Source organism: Phocoena phocoena, chromosome 7 (genome assembly GCF_963924675.1).
Source record: "Phocoena phocoena chromosome 7, mPhoPho1.1, whole genome shotgun sequence".
NCBI lineage: Eukaryota > Metazoa > Chordata > Mammalia > Artiodactyla > Phocoenidae > Phocoena > Phocoena phocoena.
The window spans coordinates 60548951-60568408 of NC_089225.1; the positions used below are offsets into that span (position 1 = coordinate 60548951).

General features: G+C 43.3%; 1 protein-coding gene across 1 annotated transcript in view; it reads right to left on the reverse strand.

Annotated features, from left to right (window-relative positions):
* Positions 1–2986: 2986 nt before the first annotated feature.
* Positions 2987–19458, reverse strand: part of TTN (titin) — a 285745-nt gene continuing 269273 nt past the window's right edge. Inside the window, exons 298-313 of the mRNA XM_065880462.1 lie at positions 19135–19422; positions 18728–19027; positions 17949–18251; positions 17085–17387; positions 16399–16983; positions 15965–16270; positions 15550–15849; positions 14338–14913; positions 13916–14221; positions 12957–13550; positions 7216–12836; positions 6931–7087; positions 5511–6190; positions 5261–5414; positions 4441–4743; positions 2987–4303 (exon numbers count right to left, since the gene is read on the reverse strand). Of these exons, the coding sequence (XP_065736534.1) occupies positions 4005–4303; positions 4441–4743; positions 5261–5414; positions 5511–6190; positions 6931–7087; positions 7216–12836; positions 12957–13550; positions 13916–14221; positions 14338–14913; positions 15550–15849; positions 15965–16270; positions 16399–16983; positions 17085–17387; positions 17949–18251; positions 18728–19027; positions 19135–19422 (11075 nt within the window). The 3' untranslated portion in view covers positions 2987–4004. The remainder of the gene's footprint in view (positions 4304–4440; positions 4744–5260; positions 5415–5510; positions 6191–6930; positions 7088–7215; positions 12837–12956; positions 13551–13915; positions 14222–14337; positions 14914–15549; positions 15850–15964; positions 16271–16398; positions 16984–17084; positions 17388–17948; positions 18252–18727; positions 19028–19134; positions 19423–19458) is intronic.

A 19458-nucleotide genomic window follows, 5' to 3' on the forward strand; every position in this document is an offset into this window, starting at 1 on the left:
GGCCAATCTCTCTTGCAAAAAGTCCTTCTGTTTACCTCGCAGACAGTGTTTTCTCCTATTACAAGGAAACTGGGTTTTCTCGGCCCGAATTTCTTAAAATTACATTTGGGGCTGAATAAACAAATACAAATTACTTTCTTTTCCTTGAGCACAATCATAAAACATTTTTCTTGAAGAATAATGTCTCACCATGGAGACTGTCAATTTAACCTGTTATTTTACTGCTGTTTCTGATTTACCTACCTCCCTACCTCTAGATGGTTCATCTATATAATTGGCTACTACTGGTTAGAGATAATAAATTCATCTTTTGAGAAACTCTACCAAAACACTTCTTTTAAAGATGTGCTGTCTCATGCCCATCATGTCTAGTGTTATGGGTTGAGCTGTGTACCCCTCCCCACAGATATGTTGGGGTCCAAAACTCTGGTACCTCAGGATGTGACCTTATTTGGAGATAGTCTTTACACAGACAATGAAGTTAAAATAAGGTAAAATTAGTGTGAAACCTAATCCAATATTGCTGATGTCCTTCTAAACAGGGGATATTTGGACCCACACATGCATGCAGGGAGAATGCTATGTGAACAGGTGGCCATCTACGAGTCAAGCAGAGAGGCCTGGAACAGATCCTTCCCTAAAACTCTCGGAAGGAACCAGTCCTGTTGACACTTTCATTTAGGACTCCTAGCCTCCTCCCCGCCGCCCCCCAGGGTTGTGGTACTTTGTTCTAGCAGCCCTAGCAAAATAATGTATCTAGTGATTACAAGTGAGGTCTGTGTTACACCCCCTCTAAAATGTTTTTCTGGTCCCTAACTTCGATGTTTTGCATGGTGGTCTCTAATATAATACTGATTGCTGGTGTTTATTGGGTGCTGTGGCAGCACTGCTCTAAGAGTTTCACATGTAGTAATTTGTTTAATCCTCACAAAACCTGTGAGGTTGATGCTGTTGTTATTCCCATCTTATGGGTGAGAACATCAAGGGATAGAGAAGGTCAGTAATTACTCCAGGTGACACAAGTTAGCAAATAGTAGATCCTGGATTTGGGTTGGTACTCTGGGTTTTGAGTGCGTATATATAATTCCTACACTATGCTGCTTATGAGTGTAGCTAAGTGGGGGCTTTATAAAATATACAGGAAGGATTCAGCAGAAAGAGGGGCAGGAAGAGAGTGAAGATTACTCATAGGTTTTGTGGATTGGAGGGTTGAACCAGGAAGAAGGCGTCTGCTTGCTGCTCTCTGGCGCCCCCTGCCGACAGGGGGGAGAGACAAGGTGGTCTGAACAGGAAATGCAAAGTTGCTGGGAAGGCATTCCTGGGGCTGTTGGAGGTGGGGTGGGACTGACAGGAATCCCCACCCACCCTACGCGGGGGAGCGCCGTTATTGGAGGCGCTCTCGGAGGGAGGCTGGCTGGTAAACCCGGAAAGGGGTGCTTGTAGTTCCAGCCGGAGGGCCTCTGAGGGACTTCCCAGGATCCTCCCTACGCAGTCCTCTCACGTGTGACCCCTTGGCCACACCCTGCCGCTCTCAGAGGCGTGGGCTTCTGCTACTGGTTGAAAAGAAGTCAGGCCTCTTGGCTTGGCGTGGATTTCCTTCCCGGGATAGGCCTTAGCCCCTCCCCTTTCTCCCAGGCCCAAAATGGATCTCTGGATTTGGGAGCTGCAACTACAGTTCCTTCAGCTTCAGAATTCTGAGCAGCACGGACTGCGCCTCAGCCACGGATAGGACTCCTTAGAACATGAGCCTGTCAGGGCTGGGAGTCATCCTCAGGAATCCCTGCCTCTCTCGTTTTAAGGTAAGAACTGGCATTTCAAGTTGTTAGATGGTGTAGTGGGTGCTGTCCGTACCTCCCAGATCCAGGTGATGTGTACCCGGCCCAGTTTCTTGTGTATTGGCTGTTTAGCTGCCCTAGTCTGCAGAGATTGCTCTGGCCAAGGGGTGCCCCTCAACCCGGAGGTTATTTCCCTCTTCCCGCCCCCGCTCCCACAAGCTCCCAGCCTGTAGGCACTAGCTGGAGAGAAGGTCAGCGCCCTTGCTCCCAGGTGGAACCAACTCTGGTGCAATTTATGCTCCCTGTGGGATGCGGCTGAAGCTCCCGCAGAGACGACATTCTTGCTTAGCTTTCTTCCTCTCCTCTGCTTCCCTCACTTCCTTTTTCCTGAGAGCAGTCCCTCAAAAAATTACTTATGCTAGAGTCAAGTCTTAGGCTCTGCTTTTAGGGCATCTGACATAAGACAGAATGCTTGCTGAATAAATTAACGAAGACCCAAGATCTTCTTTGGGGGAGTAAGAATTGACAGTGCATTTGCTTCAGCTTTGGCCGCTTGTACGTACATTTAGGGGGTAATTTAGGCAAAGAATCGACTTTATAGGTTTACAATTAGGATTATCTAATTGAGGTGGATAAATACAGATTTTTCTGGTGCTAGATATTTTATTATGAAGTTGTTTTGAAAAGCCTAGTAGGACTATACCATTTAAAACGAGTTCTTTAGCTTTGAGGACTTTGATTTGTTCTGTCTCAGTTTGGAGCTGCAATAGCCAGTAATGGATTCAGTTGCACAATTGATCATTTTCCCTGAAATTGTCATATTCTTTTCTATACTCCTTGAGGGACAGGGTCTATTTCATCTTGCTCATCTTTGCGTTGCTGTCTGGCACAAAATATTGTGAATTGTAATGTTCAATATCTTTGGATTTAATGAATCAGCTCCCATAAAAATATTTTTCTTGATAATAAGCTTAGAAGATTTGACCTATTATTTTGGGGGATTTTTGTTAACTTTTGGGGGTAACTTTATCCATGAGAATCATATCTATGCTTTTAAAAAATTGTGGAATGCATTCAACATGGTAATTTAAATATTTGCTGTGAAGAACTTGAGTTGCTTCTTCTTATCTATGATCATTTCTGTGATTTGCAAAGGCACATACCTCCCCAACCCCAGAATTTTACAGAAAACAGCCAATCACAAATTTTGAGGTGCAGATAGCTTGCTTTATTTTGTTGTTACTATCTCAAGGAGGTCCAACAATTATAACTAACAATTGAATTTAAACCTGCATGAAAAGAACTACATCAAATTGATATTTTGGGCAGTTAGTAATATTTTGTTGTTTTTAATTTAACGACAGCTTTATTTTGTTGTTGTTGTTCTTTATTTTTTGCTGTGGCTCATTGCTTAGTTGCCCCGGTTTCTCTGGTGTAATTTAAATTTAGAGCTACCACACGAAGGCGTTGGCTGCACCCCAGGACCTCCAAGAGTTGGCACTGCTCTGGCATAGGAACGCATGAACAGCTTGGTTAAATGAGGGGATGGCCAGGTGATGTTGCTTTTCCAAGCTACCCAGGCACTCTCTATGGTCAGAGACAGTGTGAAATGAGCGAACAAAGTGTTGGCCGTTGCACTTTGCTCTGGTAATATTTAAGTCATGATCATTTTGAGTGTGACATCATCAGAGAAAATGTAAGACGTTCAAGTGTTGCTTACAGGAGGGTAAATGCAAACATCACCAATGCCTTACATTTCTGATTCAGTAAGTATCGGTGCACATATCAGGTGACGTGCACAGCATCATGTCGGTGGATAGGACGTCTTCAATGGGGAATTTCTCGACCCATTGAGGCATACTTAGACATCAACATTATGTTGAGGCACAAAGATTGATTCAGTGTTGAGCAGGGTATTCGTTCCATAAGAAACTTTCTCCTACCAACAGTTAGTTTCAACAGTTACATTGTAAAATGTCATAAAATAAATGGTACAAAACTTTATAACCGTTAATTCGGCTATATACAGTATGTACATGTCACTAGAAAATGTATAATCTTCTTAGGTCAACAATTAAGAAAAGATTGAAATGCATATTTTTGAACTTCGACTCATTTAGGTTGATACAAAACTACATTTTTTTTAAGTATTTACAGATCAGAAAGATTAGTCTATGTGAATCGTTCAGGAAAGGTTCAGAATGTCTGAATATGAGAGCACAGGCCCTCTTAAATGGATCGAATATTTATATTCACAGTAGCAGAATCAGATCCAAATTCATTCTCTAAGCTCAGGGTATAAAGTCCACCATCTTGTTTCTGTACATCCATGATGATCAGAGTTGTCAGGTCATCTGTGTTTTCAGTGTGGAATCTCCCTTGCTGTTCTTGATTCTGAATTTTTCTTCCACCATGGGACCATGTTATTTCCGGGGTAGGCTCACCCGTAAAAGCGCAGGCTACTGTTAAAACTTTGCCCTCGTCAATGCTGATGTCAGAGGGAAGAGCTTCAATTTTAGGTGGAATTCCTTTATGGAACAACAACAAGAAAAAAGTTTCAGGATCACTGAAAATATAACAATTTGCTTTCTACTGAATTGTATGTACTAAGGACTCTACCATGCTACTAGGCTTGTCTACCTCTACCAGTAATTTGATTGCTCACCTCTTAGGCCTGCTTTAAGCATCCTACTAGTTGAGCTTTCCAGTTGTGTCATACTAGATTTTCCCATAAAACTGCTGGAACTCATTTCTACAAAAGACTCTTGCATGGAGGACATGCTTTGGGCAGACATGCTTGCAAATTTCATTTCGGTCATGCTGCTAGCACTGCTGCTGCTGAAGCTGCTGAAGGAGGCCTCCTGCTTAGAGGCAGACATTTGGACTGACTGAGATGAGAAGCTTCCTTGCAAGCTCGTGTCACCACTTGTCCTCAATACTACCTCTCTGGGAGGTTCTTCAACTAGAGCTGTGGAGCATAGCAGATACACAGTGAACACCAATGACATCTGACACTGACTTACAGAAATGGAACACTTAGACACACACACAGAAATGCAACCCAAACAATTTGCTGTGGAAGCACAAGCAAATACATACATACAGTTGTCAAGAGCTAGCTCAGTGTCTCCCAGAAACGAATCCTTATATTTCTATCATTACATTACATGCAGGTGCTAGAATCACTAGGAGAAAAATGATTAGTCATACAGAAAATAATTTTTATATTGTGCATTCTGAAAATACATGTAATAGGACAGTTGGTAGCTTTGCTTTGAAAGTTAACTTATCCATGTTCCTGTCTCGCTGTAAAGAAACGCTGACCGTTAAGAATGAATTCACACAGGAGGCCTGTGTCTCTTACACATGGAACTTAATGAGGCTCCAGAGAGTTTGCTGGGCTCAGAAGACAAAAGCAAAAAACAAACAAAAAAACTCAGATAATGGCCTTAAGCAAGTAAGGAAAATGGTAAAGATATACTTACGAAGGACCGTTAAGGAAGCAGTAGCTGAACACTGGCCATGGAAATTTTTGGCCTTAATTGTGTATTTCCCACTGTCACTTACTGAGGCCTTTCGGATTTCAAGGGAATATACATTTCTGGAGCGACTTACGCTGACATTTGAAGAAACAGAAATCTAAAAAGAAGAGAAAAAAAGGGTTTCTTTGAGCTCTTCAGGCGTAGATGGAGTATTTAAAGCTTTCTTCAGTAATATATTCATAACTCAACTTACTGGCAGGTTGTTTTTAAACCATTCGATTTCAGGCGATGGCTCACCACTGATTTCACAAGAAAAGAGAACATTTTGTCCTTCGTTAACATTTTGAGATCTGGGCTGGGAGATGAAGGCTGGAGCATCTGAGAGTTCTTTGCTCAGGGTCAGATCATACTGACACTTGACGATTCCTTGGCTGGTTTTGCCAATGCAGGTGAGGATCCCTTCATCTTTGTGACCAGCCTGCTTGATGGTCAGTGTCTGGTCACTGCCTGAGACGCCATATCTGTACTCCTCGGAGTTACTGAGCTCTACCCCATTCAATACCCATTTCACATCAGTGGCACCAGCAATGTTGGCTTTTAAAGTCACTTTCTGACCATCAGGTATACTCATCTGAGTAGAATATGCTTTAATCTCGGCATGAGTTCTGATTTCTTCTGATGCCTGTGATGTTTTAGTGATTTCCTCATGGACAATGGATTTTTCCAGGGAGGTCGCTTCTGATTTCTTGACTTTTTCGGAAATCAGAACTGTTGAAGCTTCCTCCTCGAGGGCCAGCTTCTCTGGAGATTTCACCTCTGACATCTTGATTAGGGCTTTTTTGGAAATTTCCTCTTGGACAGCTGCCTTCTTCTGGGATGTACTTTTGGAGGTCTTTTGTGTCGATACTTTCTGTATCTCAGTGTCTTTTACAGCTGAAAAAGAAAGCTCTATAAGGCAAACTGAATTGGAAAGAGGCCCCACCCTCTTCTCTTGTGGATTCTGTAAGTGAATAATATACGAAGAAAAAATATTAACTTAACGCATGCAGTGTAGGTAATACCTAACGCTTTCTCAGTCCCAATCTTGGAGACTGGTCATGCATGACTTTGGTGATCAGTGTAATGATTATTTAAACTCAACTAAACAGAAGAATGATTTTTATGACTTAAGGGGAAAAAAAGTTTTGAAAAGAATAGTTGAAGGATTTAGGAGATGGGTGGATTTAGGAGATTTTGAGTAATTAAAACAATTGAATTATGTTTTAGAAGACTGAGATGAAAGCAAACTAATTTTAATTGGGAAAACCGATACAGTTCTTTCATTAACTTTCCACTGCTTTGGAAAATTAGCAAGAGTGAAGCTTTAGGGAAGAAGTGCCATTTTGTATAATCACCTGACTTTATTCTTAAATGTTCCTGGGAGCAGGAATCTTACATAATCTCTATGGAATCTTATATAACACCACATACAATTAGACACTTAATAAATATAAAAGTATATGCTAACTTCAAATATGTGTATTTGTACATTTGTGTACAAATGGTATTCTGTAACTTGGTAAAACAGTTTTATTTTAATACTTGTGTGTGTGTGTGTGTAAGGAATAGTGTTTAGAAATGTTTCCTTCATATTGTTTTCTGAAAATGATTGGTAAGAATAAAAGCCAACCTACCTTTTATTGTTAATTTGCAGCTAGAGGACACAGATCCAGCTGAATTTGTTATTGTACAAGTATAAAGTCCACCGTCAGAAGTATCAGTGTTACGAATTTCTAGGAAGAATCCTCCTTTGTCTTCAGAGAGTTTATATTTACCTCCTTGTGTTATGGCCTGTAGAATGCATGTGATTTGAGTTTTAAAAAATGATTTAATTTTAAACTTTCTTTGGGAGATGGGGAAGAGGGAAGAGGTTAGTTTTTTTAGAAGGTAAGTTTAAGGATCATTTAAAAACTGGTTACCTTTCCATCCTTTGTCCAGATGACAGTTGGCTGGGGTTCTCCAGTAGCTTTAACTGCAAATTTAGTGACACTGTCTGAAGAAATAGTTGTATCCTGCAGCCCAGTAACAATTACTGGTTTTGTGGAAACTGGTTCAGGAGCTTTTGGTTCAGTTTTCTTGGTTTCTGTTGGCTCAGCAGTTTTCAGAGCCGCTTTCTTGGTTTCTGATATGCTTGAAACTTCCTCATGGATATTCTTAAAGGCTTGTCCCACAAATTGGAAGTTAGTTTTGGAAGTTCCACCTTCACCAGAAATCTCACAAATGTATTCTCCACAATCAGATTCAGTGAGGTTATGGATTTTGAGCTCATAGGTACCATCTGCTGAATAATGAAACTGGAAATGCCCGTTTTCCTTCAGTTTCTTACCATCTTTATACCAGGCGACCTCTTTTGCACACAATACAGTACTTTCGACCACACAGGTCAGCTTTGCTATATCTTTAGAAGCTTCTGCTTTCAAGGACTGAATTATCTTGGGTGGGGCAGTGACTGGCAGCTGCTGAACCTTTTCTGCTGGTGTGGGTTTTATCTCTGTGGGTGATACAGCTTTTGGGTGAGAAGTCACCGGTTCTGGGGATTTCACTTGTTTTGGAGACGTGACTCCTTCTGGGGATTTTACCCGAGGCTCTGGGGATTTGACTTTCGGTGGTGATGTCAGAGCCTTTTCAGTAACCCTGGCCTTTTGAATGGTCAGAGTAAACTGTGCCTCTTGCTTCCCTTCGCTGTTCTCTACCACCACGCTGTAGTTGCCCTCATCCGAAGCCTGGACTGAAGAGATCTCAAAGGTCGATTTGTACTTTGCGGTGGTCACTTGGTGGCGGGCGGAAGTGCTTATGACTTGTCCCCTACGCAGCCATGTCACAGTCGGTACCGGCTCACCATCTGTATCGCAAGAAAACCTTGCAGAGTCGCCTTCATACACCGTTACGGACCTTGGCTTCGTGAGAATTCTTGCTGCCAAAGTCGTCTTGATCTTCCTGTGTGTGGATTTTTCTTCCAGCGACTTTTCTTCGACTGCAGCGCTTTTCATTTCTGCAGATGCGTGGTGTTCATATGATGAGAGACTTTCCCTTGTCTCTGTCATCTGTGATTTCATTTCCCTGACGGAAGAGGAAGCTTCCATCTCAGATGTTTTCTTAAATGATGAAACCGCATATGCCTCTGTTCTCGTCAGCTCAGGGAAAATGGATCGGGGGACCTCTTCGTCTCTGCGCTGGGAAGCATAGGTGGTGTAATCCCCTCCCGTGACGTCCAAGGTTGCATAGTCAGAAGCCTCACCTTTGTAGTTGGTGCACACGGCACGGTATGTTCCGCCGTCATCAATATGACAGTCCAGAATTTCCAGGGTCAGAACCCCACTGGTGTTGGTGTAATGAATCTTACTGCTCTCTTGGAGTTCTACACCGTTGTGGTACCATTTGACCTCGGCAGTTGGCTTAGACTGAACATTTAAGATAAAACGTGTATTTTGGCCGCACGGTACCCTGTGGGAGCGCATCCTCAGTGTGATTCGAGGCACGTGGTCCAGCGTAAAAGGCTGCTGACTCAAAACCTCATACTTCCTTTCTGATGTCTTCTGAGTTTTTAAAGCAGCTTTCATGGACTCGTACCTGGAAAAGATATCAAATCTTGCCGACCTCTCAAATCTTGACAGTGAACGCTCACTAGACACAGGACTGGGGGAACGTGGGCGAGTCCTCTCTGGGGTAGGAGACCTTCTTTCTACGTCATCTTCATCTTCATATTCCTCAGCTGGCTGTGGCCGCGGCCGGATCAGCTCGGACACCGGCCTCATCAACTCGATGTAGGTCGGAGACAGGGAGCGCCGGCGTCTCAGCAGCCTGGACACCGAGGAGGAAGTGTCTCTCTGAGCGTGTTTGGAGATCTCATATTCTTCCTCAATTTCCGTTATTTCAGTCACTTCTCTCTGGCGTCTTGATTTCCTTCTAGATTTTTCTTCCTTCGCCATGTGGTCCAGCTCGCTTTTGTATTCCGAGAGGCGCTGGGTGGTGGTGACTGGACGCAGCAGCTCTTGGTCCTCTCTCTCGGCCATGATCCTCTGCCGCTGCCTGGGCTGCCTGTGCCAGGTGCGGGCGTGCCGCTCCCGCAGCTCTGCGTAACTCGTGCTCGTCTCCGCCTTCGTTGGGATGTGATACGTTGAGTATCTGAAGTCTTTTCTTGCTTCCTCCACCTTGACGTGAGCTTGTGGGGAAGGGTAACGCAGACTCGAAAGCTCAAAACGTGGTGGGCTCCGGCTTGGGGGTGAGGCTGAAAAACCCAGTTCCAGCTCTTCTTCAAGACGCAGCCTCTCTTCCTCTGTTCTCTTCATTGCCAGGTAGTCGTCAATGGGCAGGAGTAATTCTTCATCCGAGATGTCACCGAGAGAACGTCTCCTGGGTCTGTAATAAAAGTAATAATCAGGAGAAGGTGTACGCCGGCGGGCTGGTCTCACCATTTCAAGGTCATCTTGGGACAGTTTGGGAATCCTCCACTTGGGTCTGTATTGATCGGTGATGCGTGGAAGAGGCATCACGTAGAACTGTTCCCATCTTGAAAGGCGGATGCGCTTGGGTCTTTTCTGTACAACTCTGTCCATCTTCCCAGGCATTTCAAATTGATCGCGTATCTTTTTGTACCATTTCATGTCAGACATGGGCACGAACTGCTTAATGTGTTGGTCTTCTTCTATGGCAGCCGGTTTGTACTTGCGTGGCTCTGGTACTTCGTAAGGCATGCGGAGTTTTCTCTCCTCCTTCTTTTCTTCTGTCTCAAGTCGGTATTCCCCTTTTACAGTCTTGGTGCTGACGGCTGGTTTGTAAAGGGTGGCAGCTTCTCTCAGTGCCTCCTGGGCGACCTGTGTCAGTGGCACAGTCTCAGTTCCGGAAAGAATTTCAGCCATTCTCAGCGTCTTGTCAATTTGCCTCTGTACATGTCGCTCGCGCTCCTCCTTAGTCTTGAACACCTGTTTGACGTACCTCAGGCGTTCCACTTGTAGGTGGGCCTGGCAGCTGGTGGATCCAGCAGTGTTTGTGGCTGTGACTCTGTAGTAACCCGTGTCTTCAGGCAAAGTATCCCTGATATGAAGAGCGTAATAATCCAAGCCTTCGTGGATAATTTCAATGTTGGGCCCGAGGGACAGTGGCTGACCGTCTTTCTCCCATTTTAATGTTGGCGGGGGGATGCCAGACACCCTGATCTCAAAGCAGACACTTTGGCCTTCTTGGCATTCTGCGTTTGCCAGTAGCCGTTTGAACATGGGTCTTAGGGTCGTACCTGTTGGAGGTGGGTGTGGGGTCACAGTCAGCTTTGCTTTGCAGCTGTCTTCACCGTATTTGTTTCTTGCAACAACAGTGTATTCGGCAGCATCATCCGTAGTTACACTGTTGATTGTTAATTGGTAAAGACCCTTGTCGGACTCAAATGTGTACTTCCTATCATCATCACCTGGTTTGATTTTCTGACCTGATTTATACCATGTAACTCGAGGCTCTGGGTGGACAGTTATAGTTACTCCAAACCGGACATTTTCACCCACATAAACTGTCCTGTTATAGAGAGGCAGCGTGAATTCTGGTGGCCTTTCCAGGAGTCTCATGGTATCTGTTCTGCGCTTAAGTTTCTTTATGGTTCTACGGCAGTAATAGTCGTAAACTTCTCTCACACCTTTAACAAACAGCTCTGCGTAAGAACTGTCTTCCCCGTAGTCGTTGACTACTTTGCATCTGTAGGTACCGTCATCGAATTTGGTAATGTCTTTGACATACATGGTGGCCACTCCATCGTCATAGGTGATTTCATATTTCTCACTGTTCTCCAGCTGTCTGACACCAAAGTACCAAGTCACGTGGGTAGACTGATCGTAATTTTCAACTTTGCATACGTATTTGACATATCCTCCTTCTTCAACGACTGCATGCATTATCTGTCCGGAAACTGGGCCGATTTCAATGGATGCCACTTTAACTTTAGCAATGCTCACTCCCTTCTGAGATCGAATTGCACCACCACAGGAGATCCTGGCTGCAGACACAACCAAGTTGAGGTCTTTCTTGATCAGGGTGTGGTAGTAACGTCGGTGTTTCAATGTCCTGATCACTTTAGTACTGACTCTTTCTATCTTCTGCTTCAGCCATGGGTGCTGGAGAGCCTCAGATGCTGTCATGCGAGATTTTCTCTCTTTCACTAACAGCCGGTCAACAAAGTCCATGGCTTCAGTGCTGATCTCTTGGAATGCTTCTTCATCAAAGGTATATTCAGCATTCATGATGTTCTCAATTACCTGTTGGTTAGTTTCAGCCAGGAATGGATTGATACCACTCAACAGCACATACACGAGTGTTCCGAGTGACCACATGTCTGTGGCTGTGCTGACAACATCATGCTGGTGGACTTCAGGTGCGTAGTATTCAGGGGCAGTGAACAGAAGCCTAAAGTTGTCCCCTGGCTTCAGCTGATGGGCCTGACCGAATTCTATGATTTTAATGGTGGAGCTCCTTCTTGTTTGGTAAATGATATTTTCTGGTCTAATATCAAAGTGTCCAATATTATGACTGTGTAAGAACTCAAGTGCTTCACAGACCTGGCGAACATAGCTTACAATTTCTCTCTCATTAAGTTCAAAAGCACTTGTGTTAATGCGTTCAAATATGTCAAGTCCTGATATGAACTCAAAGATCATAACTAATTCTTCCATGCTTTCAAATGATTCATGGAGGTATAGGATATTTCGGTGCCTAGCGATGTTTAGAATGGAAATTTCTTTCTTTACCAAAACCTGATCAGTCCCTTTGACTTTAACAAATTTGGCCATGTATGTCTTCTTTGAGGATGTTTCAACACAACGGTGGACAATTCCAAACTGACCACGCCCAAGATCTTCAGCAATCATATATTTCTCATAGAGTTCCTTGGTTGAAGAGTGAGATGCTTTGGTCATAGAAACTTCCCTGGTTTCATCAACCTCTTCATCATAGTTCATAGCTCTGGTCTTATCTTCTTTGGTTATGGTTGGTTCTGAAGCCTCAGAAGGCTTGCTTAGGCCAAATTTATTTTCTGCTATTATACGGAACTGGTAACTTGTTTTTCCAAATAAGTTGATCACGGTATAGTGTGTTTCTCGGGCCTGTCCTACGCGGATCCATCTTTCTGCAGTGGTCGCACATTTTTCAACAATGTAGTTGGTGATTTTGCTGCCACCATCAGAAGCTGGCTCAGTCCATGTTAAGTTGACAGAATCTCGTGAAACGTCACTAACTTTGACTCCTCTGGGTGGGTCGGGAACATCGGCCACATCCAGTTCAACTGTCTTCTGATCAATTCCAAACCTGTTTTTAGCACAGACCACATAGAAACCAGCATCTTTTCTCTCCACTCCATTGAGGAAAACAAGTGACGTGAAAGATCTTGTGACAATAACTTGGTAGTGGCCATTGTTGTTGATGAGATCTTGCCCTTTCTGCCAGGTGATCACTGGGTCTGGTTTGCCACTGAATGGGATCTTGATGCTGATTACCTCACCTCGGAGGGCGTGGACTGCTCCCATGCCTTCAAGATTTTTAGGCAAGTGTATCTTGGCTGGAACTGTATCAGAATAAAAGAAGGAAGAATATAATTTAGCAATACCCAACACTATTTAAGAGCACCCCCCCCCAATTAATATGTAATCTAGCACCAAAATGGTGTTTGCTGATTTGTTTTTACCTTCTACTTCCAAGGAGGCAGTGCCAGACACAGACCCTCCTTGGTTGGTAGCTCTGACTTGGTAAACTGTGGCATCATCATCTGTGACGCTTGCAATGATGAGCTGGTGGTAGCCACCCTTAAACTCTTGAATCCTGTACTTTAATCCATCTGCGATGATTTCTTTGCCTTGTCTGTACCATTTCACAATTGGTTTTGGATGACCAGTCACTTTGCAGACCAAAGTAGCATTGCTCTGATATCTGACATTTAGATTTCTCAGTTCCTCTTTAAAGTGTGGTGCCTGAATTGGGACATCAGATTTGGGAATGACAGGTTCTGATATTTCACTCCATTCGCTTTCCCCACCTAGGTTTTCACATTTCACACGGAACTCATATTCAAGACCTTCAATAAGGTTTTGCACTGAAAAGACGGTTTCTCGAATTTCATCTGTTGTCACAGCAATCCACTTGTTCTGCTTCTTCTCACGCTTCTCCAGGTAGTAATTTCTAATCTTTGCACCTCCATCACTGGCAGGTGGCTTCCAGGCCACAACACAAGAATCTTTTGTGACAGCAGCAATAGTTGGTTTGCCAGGAGCACCTGGCTTTTCTGTTTAAAACAAAAAGCATTTGACTCATGGGGTGAAACAAACAGCTTTATGAAGAGCTTATTTTATAAAAAATAAAATGTTATGAACCCAAAGTTCTATTAAGAATAACTAATCCAGAAAAATGAAATTGGTTACTTTATGCTGAGAAACTTACTGAAACACAAAGTTCCTTTTTAGAGAAGAAGGGGATAGGGTGTACATGTGCCCTTTTAGATAAGCAAAAATTCAATTTAAGTGAGATAAAAGGCACTTGTACTTTAGCTGAATCTTTGCTATCTCCTTTCAAAAGTTATTTCTGTTTAAAAAAAAAGTTTTACATACAGATGGAATTTTGCCATAGGGAGACTGTAGAGGTTGTACTCACCAAATGGACTCTTAATGATCACAACTGAGGAGACTTCTAGAGGGTCACTGATGCCAAACGTGTTCTGAGCCGAAACCCGGAAGTAATACCCAGCATTTTCCGTGAGGTTCACAATTCTACAGGTTGTCACTGAGATGGCTGAAGACACCAATTGCCATTCAACCCCTTCCTTGGCCTCACGTTTCTCTACCACATAATTGGTGATCCAGGAGCCTCCGTCATCTGCAGGTGGTTTCCAGCTGATCACCACAGAGTTCTTCAATAGAGCTTCAATCACAATTGGTCCTGTAGGTTTGTCTGGTTTATCTGTTGGGAGAAAATACAATTGGAGTGGTTTCTGTAGTGTGTCTCCCAGGATATTTTTCTTTTTTCTTTAAAAACAACAACAAAAAAAACCCCCACTGAGAATGAAAATAAAATACCTTGTATTTCCACATCAAGGATGGCATCCACCGTTCCAAGAACATTGCTGAGCTGAACTTTGTATTTCCCAGCGTGAGTCTTACGTTGGATATTCTTCATGACGAGATGAGTATACTGCTCAGTGTTTTCAATAGCAATGTTTTCTGAGTTTTGCAAAAGTTTCTGGCCATGGAACCAAGTGATGGCAGGTACTGGACGGCCAATGTATGTAACGTGAAGTCGAAGCGTTGACCCCACAGCACCGTAATACTTCTCTTTCAGTGGGTAACCAGGATGGAATTGTGGCGTTGCTTGCAGGAGAAGCTTACTGCTGGATTCTACTTCTCCAACCTCATTGGTAGCTATGCAGGTATAAACGCCTTCATCTTCTTGTTCCTCGGTCATTACTGTTAGAGTATGTGTGCGTCCATCTGAAGACATTTTGTACTTGCGGCTTTGTATCAGCTCCTCACCAAATCGGTACCATTTAATGTCTGGTAGAGGCCTTCCAACGATCTGGCATGAGAGTTGAGCAGCTTCACCCAGTTTGGTGGTGACATCCTTCATTTCTTGGCGTACTCCTGGGGCCTCTCCAGCTGAAGGGTATGAGAGATAACATTAATGCATTATTGTTACTACTGAATCTATAATCCTCTGTCCTTGTATATCAGGAATGAAATTCATCCTATTGACTAATACTTTATTAGACACCATTATTTACATATGAGTCTAATTCTTAACAAGGCTTCACAGTGACTGGAGGATCATCTGGAAAGTAGAGATTCAATGAGCACATCATCATATTATTATGTAGGGTGACCTTTTATGATCGGGAGGCATTAACAATGTATAGGGTTTTGGGGGAATATTAGTTCTCTATAAATCTGTAGATTTGCCCTTACTTAGGTTCACTGAAGCGGGGTACATTTGTTGACCCTTCAAGTCTTACTAGGAGTATTAAAAAAAAAACACCATTGTATTCAAGGGAGAAATTGCTTTAGGAATCAGTTCACTGCACCTAACAGTTCACTGCTGAGGTTATGTGCTTGGAATGACTTCCTCTAGAAGCATCAACTGTTCCCTGTGTGTGAATATGCCAGAGTGAGTGATTTCTTTCCAAACACTTGCTCTCCAGTAAAGCTTTCTGGAGATCTGCTTAGTCCAGAGGAAGAATTAGCCTTAACATGTTGCTCAGTTTGTAAACCATAAGCAGAGAACTAATGGCTACTTACATGTTAGTTTCGTCTTTACAGACATAGCGGTTCTTCGAGGTCTGCTCAGCCCTGTCTCATTCTCAGCGAAAACCCTGAATTCATACTCTGTAGCTTCCAGCAAACCCCCTATTGTGAATTGCCTGTCCTTGATGCGGTCCTTACTGCTCTTCTTCCAGGCATTGTCTCCAGATTGTCTATATTCAACCCAGTATCCAAGGATTTCTTTGCCACCATCGCATTCAGGTTTCTCCCATTGTAGAGTGACGCTGTCTTTGGATATTGAAAGAATCTCGAGTTCTCCAGGTTGGCTTGGCTTATCTGAAATATTTGAAAACAGTTGAAAAGGAAATCAGCTTTCCTGCTGAAATAAAAGAAAAACAGCAAAGGTGGTTTGCCTCTCTGATTCTAACCCCTTTGGAAACTCTTTCCTTACCAAATGGATCTTTGCAAACAACTGGTTCAGAAGCAGGGCTGGTCTCACTTAGACCAACGTCATTCTGTGCGATGATGCGGAACTGATATTCCGCGTCAGGAACAAGCCCGGTGATGGTGTACATTGTGGTGGTGATCTGAGTCTTGTTGTGTCTGACCCACTTGTCAGTTGATGTCTCCTTGCGTTCAATGTAGTAGCCTGTGACCCGAGAACCACCATCGTCTCTGGGCCGGGACCAGGAGAGGCTGACAGAACTCTTGGTCACATCTAGTACTTCTGGGGGATTGCTTGGAGGCTCGGGAGGGTCTAGGAATGTAAGTGGAAAACACATGTGTTAGAATGCAGTCCCAACTCTAGTAAGCTGGTGGCTTTCCTTTCGAAACAAAAGAGCACTGAGAGGATTTTTACAGTGTTATGGTTGGAAGAGCACTTACTCAGTGGTGTTTTTGGTATGACTGGTTCCTCAGATTTCAAGGGTTTGCTTATTCCAAACTGGTTTTCTGCTGAAACACGGAAATGGTACTCCACATTTTCTTTGAGGCCTTTTACGACCAGAGATGTACCTCGGACTCTGGAGTCGATGGTGTACCAGGCGGCTTTAGGCACTTCTCGTCTCTCGAGGATGTAGCCTAAGATGTCAGCACCACCATCATCGGCAGGGGGTCTCCAACTGACCCTTACAGAGCGAGCTTGTATGTCGTCATATTCAAGTGGTCCTTCTGGAGTGTTGGGACTTCCTATCACCCTGACCTTGATGTAGACAGCCTTCTTGCCACATTTGTTTTCCAGAACCAGGTCGTAAGTGCCAGAATCATCCCTGTCTGCTTCTTTGATTACAAGCTCAGTGTGAGTTTCAGAGGTTGCAATCATGGCACGCTTACTAATATCTTGGCCTTCCTTGGTCCATTTACATATTGGGAATGGTTTTCCTTTGATTGGTATGGTAAGTCTGATGACCCCACCTTGTCTTACACAGATACCTTCCTGGTATCTTTCATCAAGTTCATAGTCAGGATATTCTGGGAAGAAAGGTAGGGTTACAATTAGCATTTTGGGAGGCGGGTGTAGGAAATAAGTCTTAAGGCAATTACAGCAGAAAGTGAATGATCATATGTCTTACCAAGCATTTCCGTGACTTTGACTGTTCCTGGTACCTCAGCGGGCTCCCCAGGTCCACCAGCGTTACAAGCTAGGACACGGAATCTGTATTCAGCGCCCTGAGGTAGGTGTGTGAGAGTATACTCCCGAATCTTGGTTGGGGTGGTGTTGCATTTGGTCCATTCGTATTGATCAACTTTTTGCATTTCGATCAAGTAGCCTGTGACTTTAGATCCTCCTTCGTCTTCTGGAACACTCCAGGCCAGGGAGACTGATGTCCTTGTTGTATCAGTAACTCTTGGGTTTTGTGGCTTTCCTGGAGGAGCTGGAAATAAGAATAAGACAATAACATACTTGTTAAAGTTTCTGCAAAGTTGAAAATCAAATGCACCACCTAACAATTTCAGTGAGTTGTGGAAACATGGACTATAACAGTAGAATAGTTTTCATTTTGTAAATGTTTAATTCATTTTAATCAGTTAACATTGCTTAAAGCTCTTGGTTTTTCCTTGTCTTATTTGTGCTTTGTTTATAATCACTAATACTATCTTACATTTACCATCAGTTTTTAAAGTGCTTCCAGAAATATTAACTTGCTTTACAATTTTAACTGTGATATAGGGTGTGTATTGTGAGTTCCATTTTAAAGCGGGAGAAATAGACTCAAGAGAAGAATATAAAAAGTTATTTGCCCAAAGTTGCCTGGGGTTGGAGTGGGGAGGGGATTGATGACAGAGGACACAACTGAACTTTTTGAGCTGTTGGAAATATTCTATATTTTGATTGTGGTGGTGGTTATACAAAACTTATAGAATTCTGTATTTCAGAAGGGTGACTGTTACCACATTAAATTATACCTCAATAAACTTATACAAAAGGTATTTACCAATTGGATCCATGGCAATGGTGGGTTTGGAAGGACGGCTTGGTTTTCCAGTTCCTCTCGCGTTAATGGCTGTGACACGGTGTTCATATTCTAAGCCTTCAGTAAGGCCAGTGGAACGGTACCGTGTCATCGTCACTGGTACTTTATTTACACGGACCCATCGATCTGCTCTCACTTCTTTGCGCTCCACGATGTATCCAGTCACTTGGGAGCCACCATCATCTTCTGGTGGGTACCAAGTAAGTGTCATGCCCTCACGTGAGACATCAAATATCTGTAATGTTTCTGGAGGTCCAGGAATATCTGCAGCAAGACAGAGGTAAACACAACATGGCACCATGAATAAATTGAAGACTCATACATTTGTATAAGTGTGTCTTGCATATACCATCTTAAAATGGTACATATAAGACTCTTGCAACTGTTTTTCTCGTGTTTTCATTTTTGTACTTTTCTTGCTGTTCCTCATTTTCTTCCATTTTATAAACATTTATTAAGCATGTATTCTGTATTGTTTCTCACTGTAACAGCCAGTCCTCCCTCCCCCCTTTCCTTCCATCCATCCTTCCCTAACTCCCTCCTCTCTTTCTTCCATTAAAAAAAACCCCAACCATGTTGAAAACTTCCAAGAAAAGGAGATTTAGAAACCTTGGAAAGACCCTGGGATTAACTTTGTGACCTATTTTTACTTACATAAGGGTATATTAAGAATAAATTCCCTCTTGTTAATATTTAGAATCAGAGGTGGGGAGAGTCGGGGGCGGGCGTCCACGACTTACTGATGCGGCTGCGACATTCTATGACCTCAGATTGCAAGTACGAGCCGATCCCGAAGCGGTTTGTCGCAGCGATACGGAACACATACTCGTTTCCTTCAGTGAGCCTGGTAAACTTAAATGTTGGTCTAGTCACTGATTCAGACACTGGCAGCCACCCTGGACGGTGGGCATCACGTTGTTCTACCACGTAGCCACTCAGTGGAGCACCACCATCCAGTTCAGGCGGTCCCCAGGAAATGGTCACCGAAGTAGCATCAATTTCTTCAATCTTGACAGGCCCAGTTGGTGGACCAGGCTTGTCTATGAAAAAAAAAAAAAAGAAATCCCGGAGGTTAATTTTCACTTCAGATCAAAATTGGGTGACTAAACAACAACAGCTTGCTTGTGTCTTGGTCTCTCATCCTTACCGAGAATGATAACCTTAATGGTCTCTGAAGTAGTTCCGGTTGCATTCTTCAGTTCAAGTATATAGTCTCCAGTATCTCTGATAGTGGTTTCACGAATGGTTAATTTAGCTACCTTAGTATGAGTTTCAACTGCGACACGCTCTGATTCTCTTAGTTTAGAGCCAGCAAAGAACCAGGAAGCAGCAGGAGGTGGGCGACCAGCAATTGGTATCACCAGCTCTACTGGTCTGCCGGCTGGGACGTGGATGGTCTTTTGAGGCATTGTAGAAAGATCGATTGCTGGCAACACTATGAGAAAAAGTAGGCATTTATTCATAAGTATTA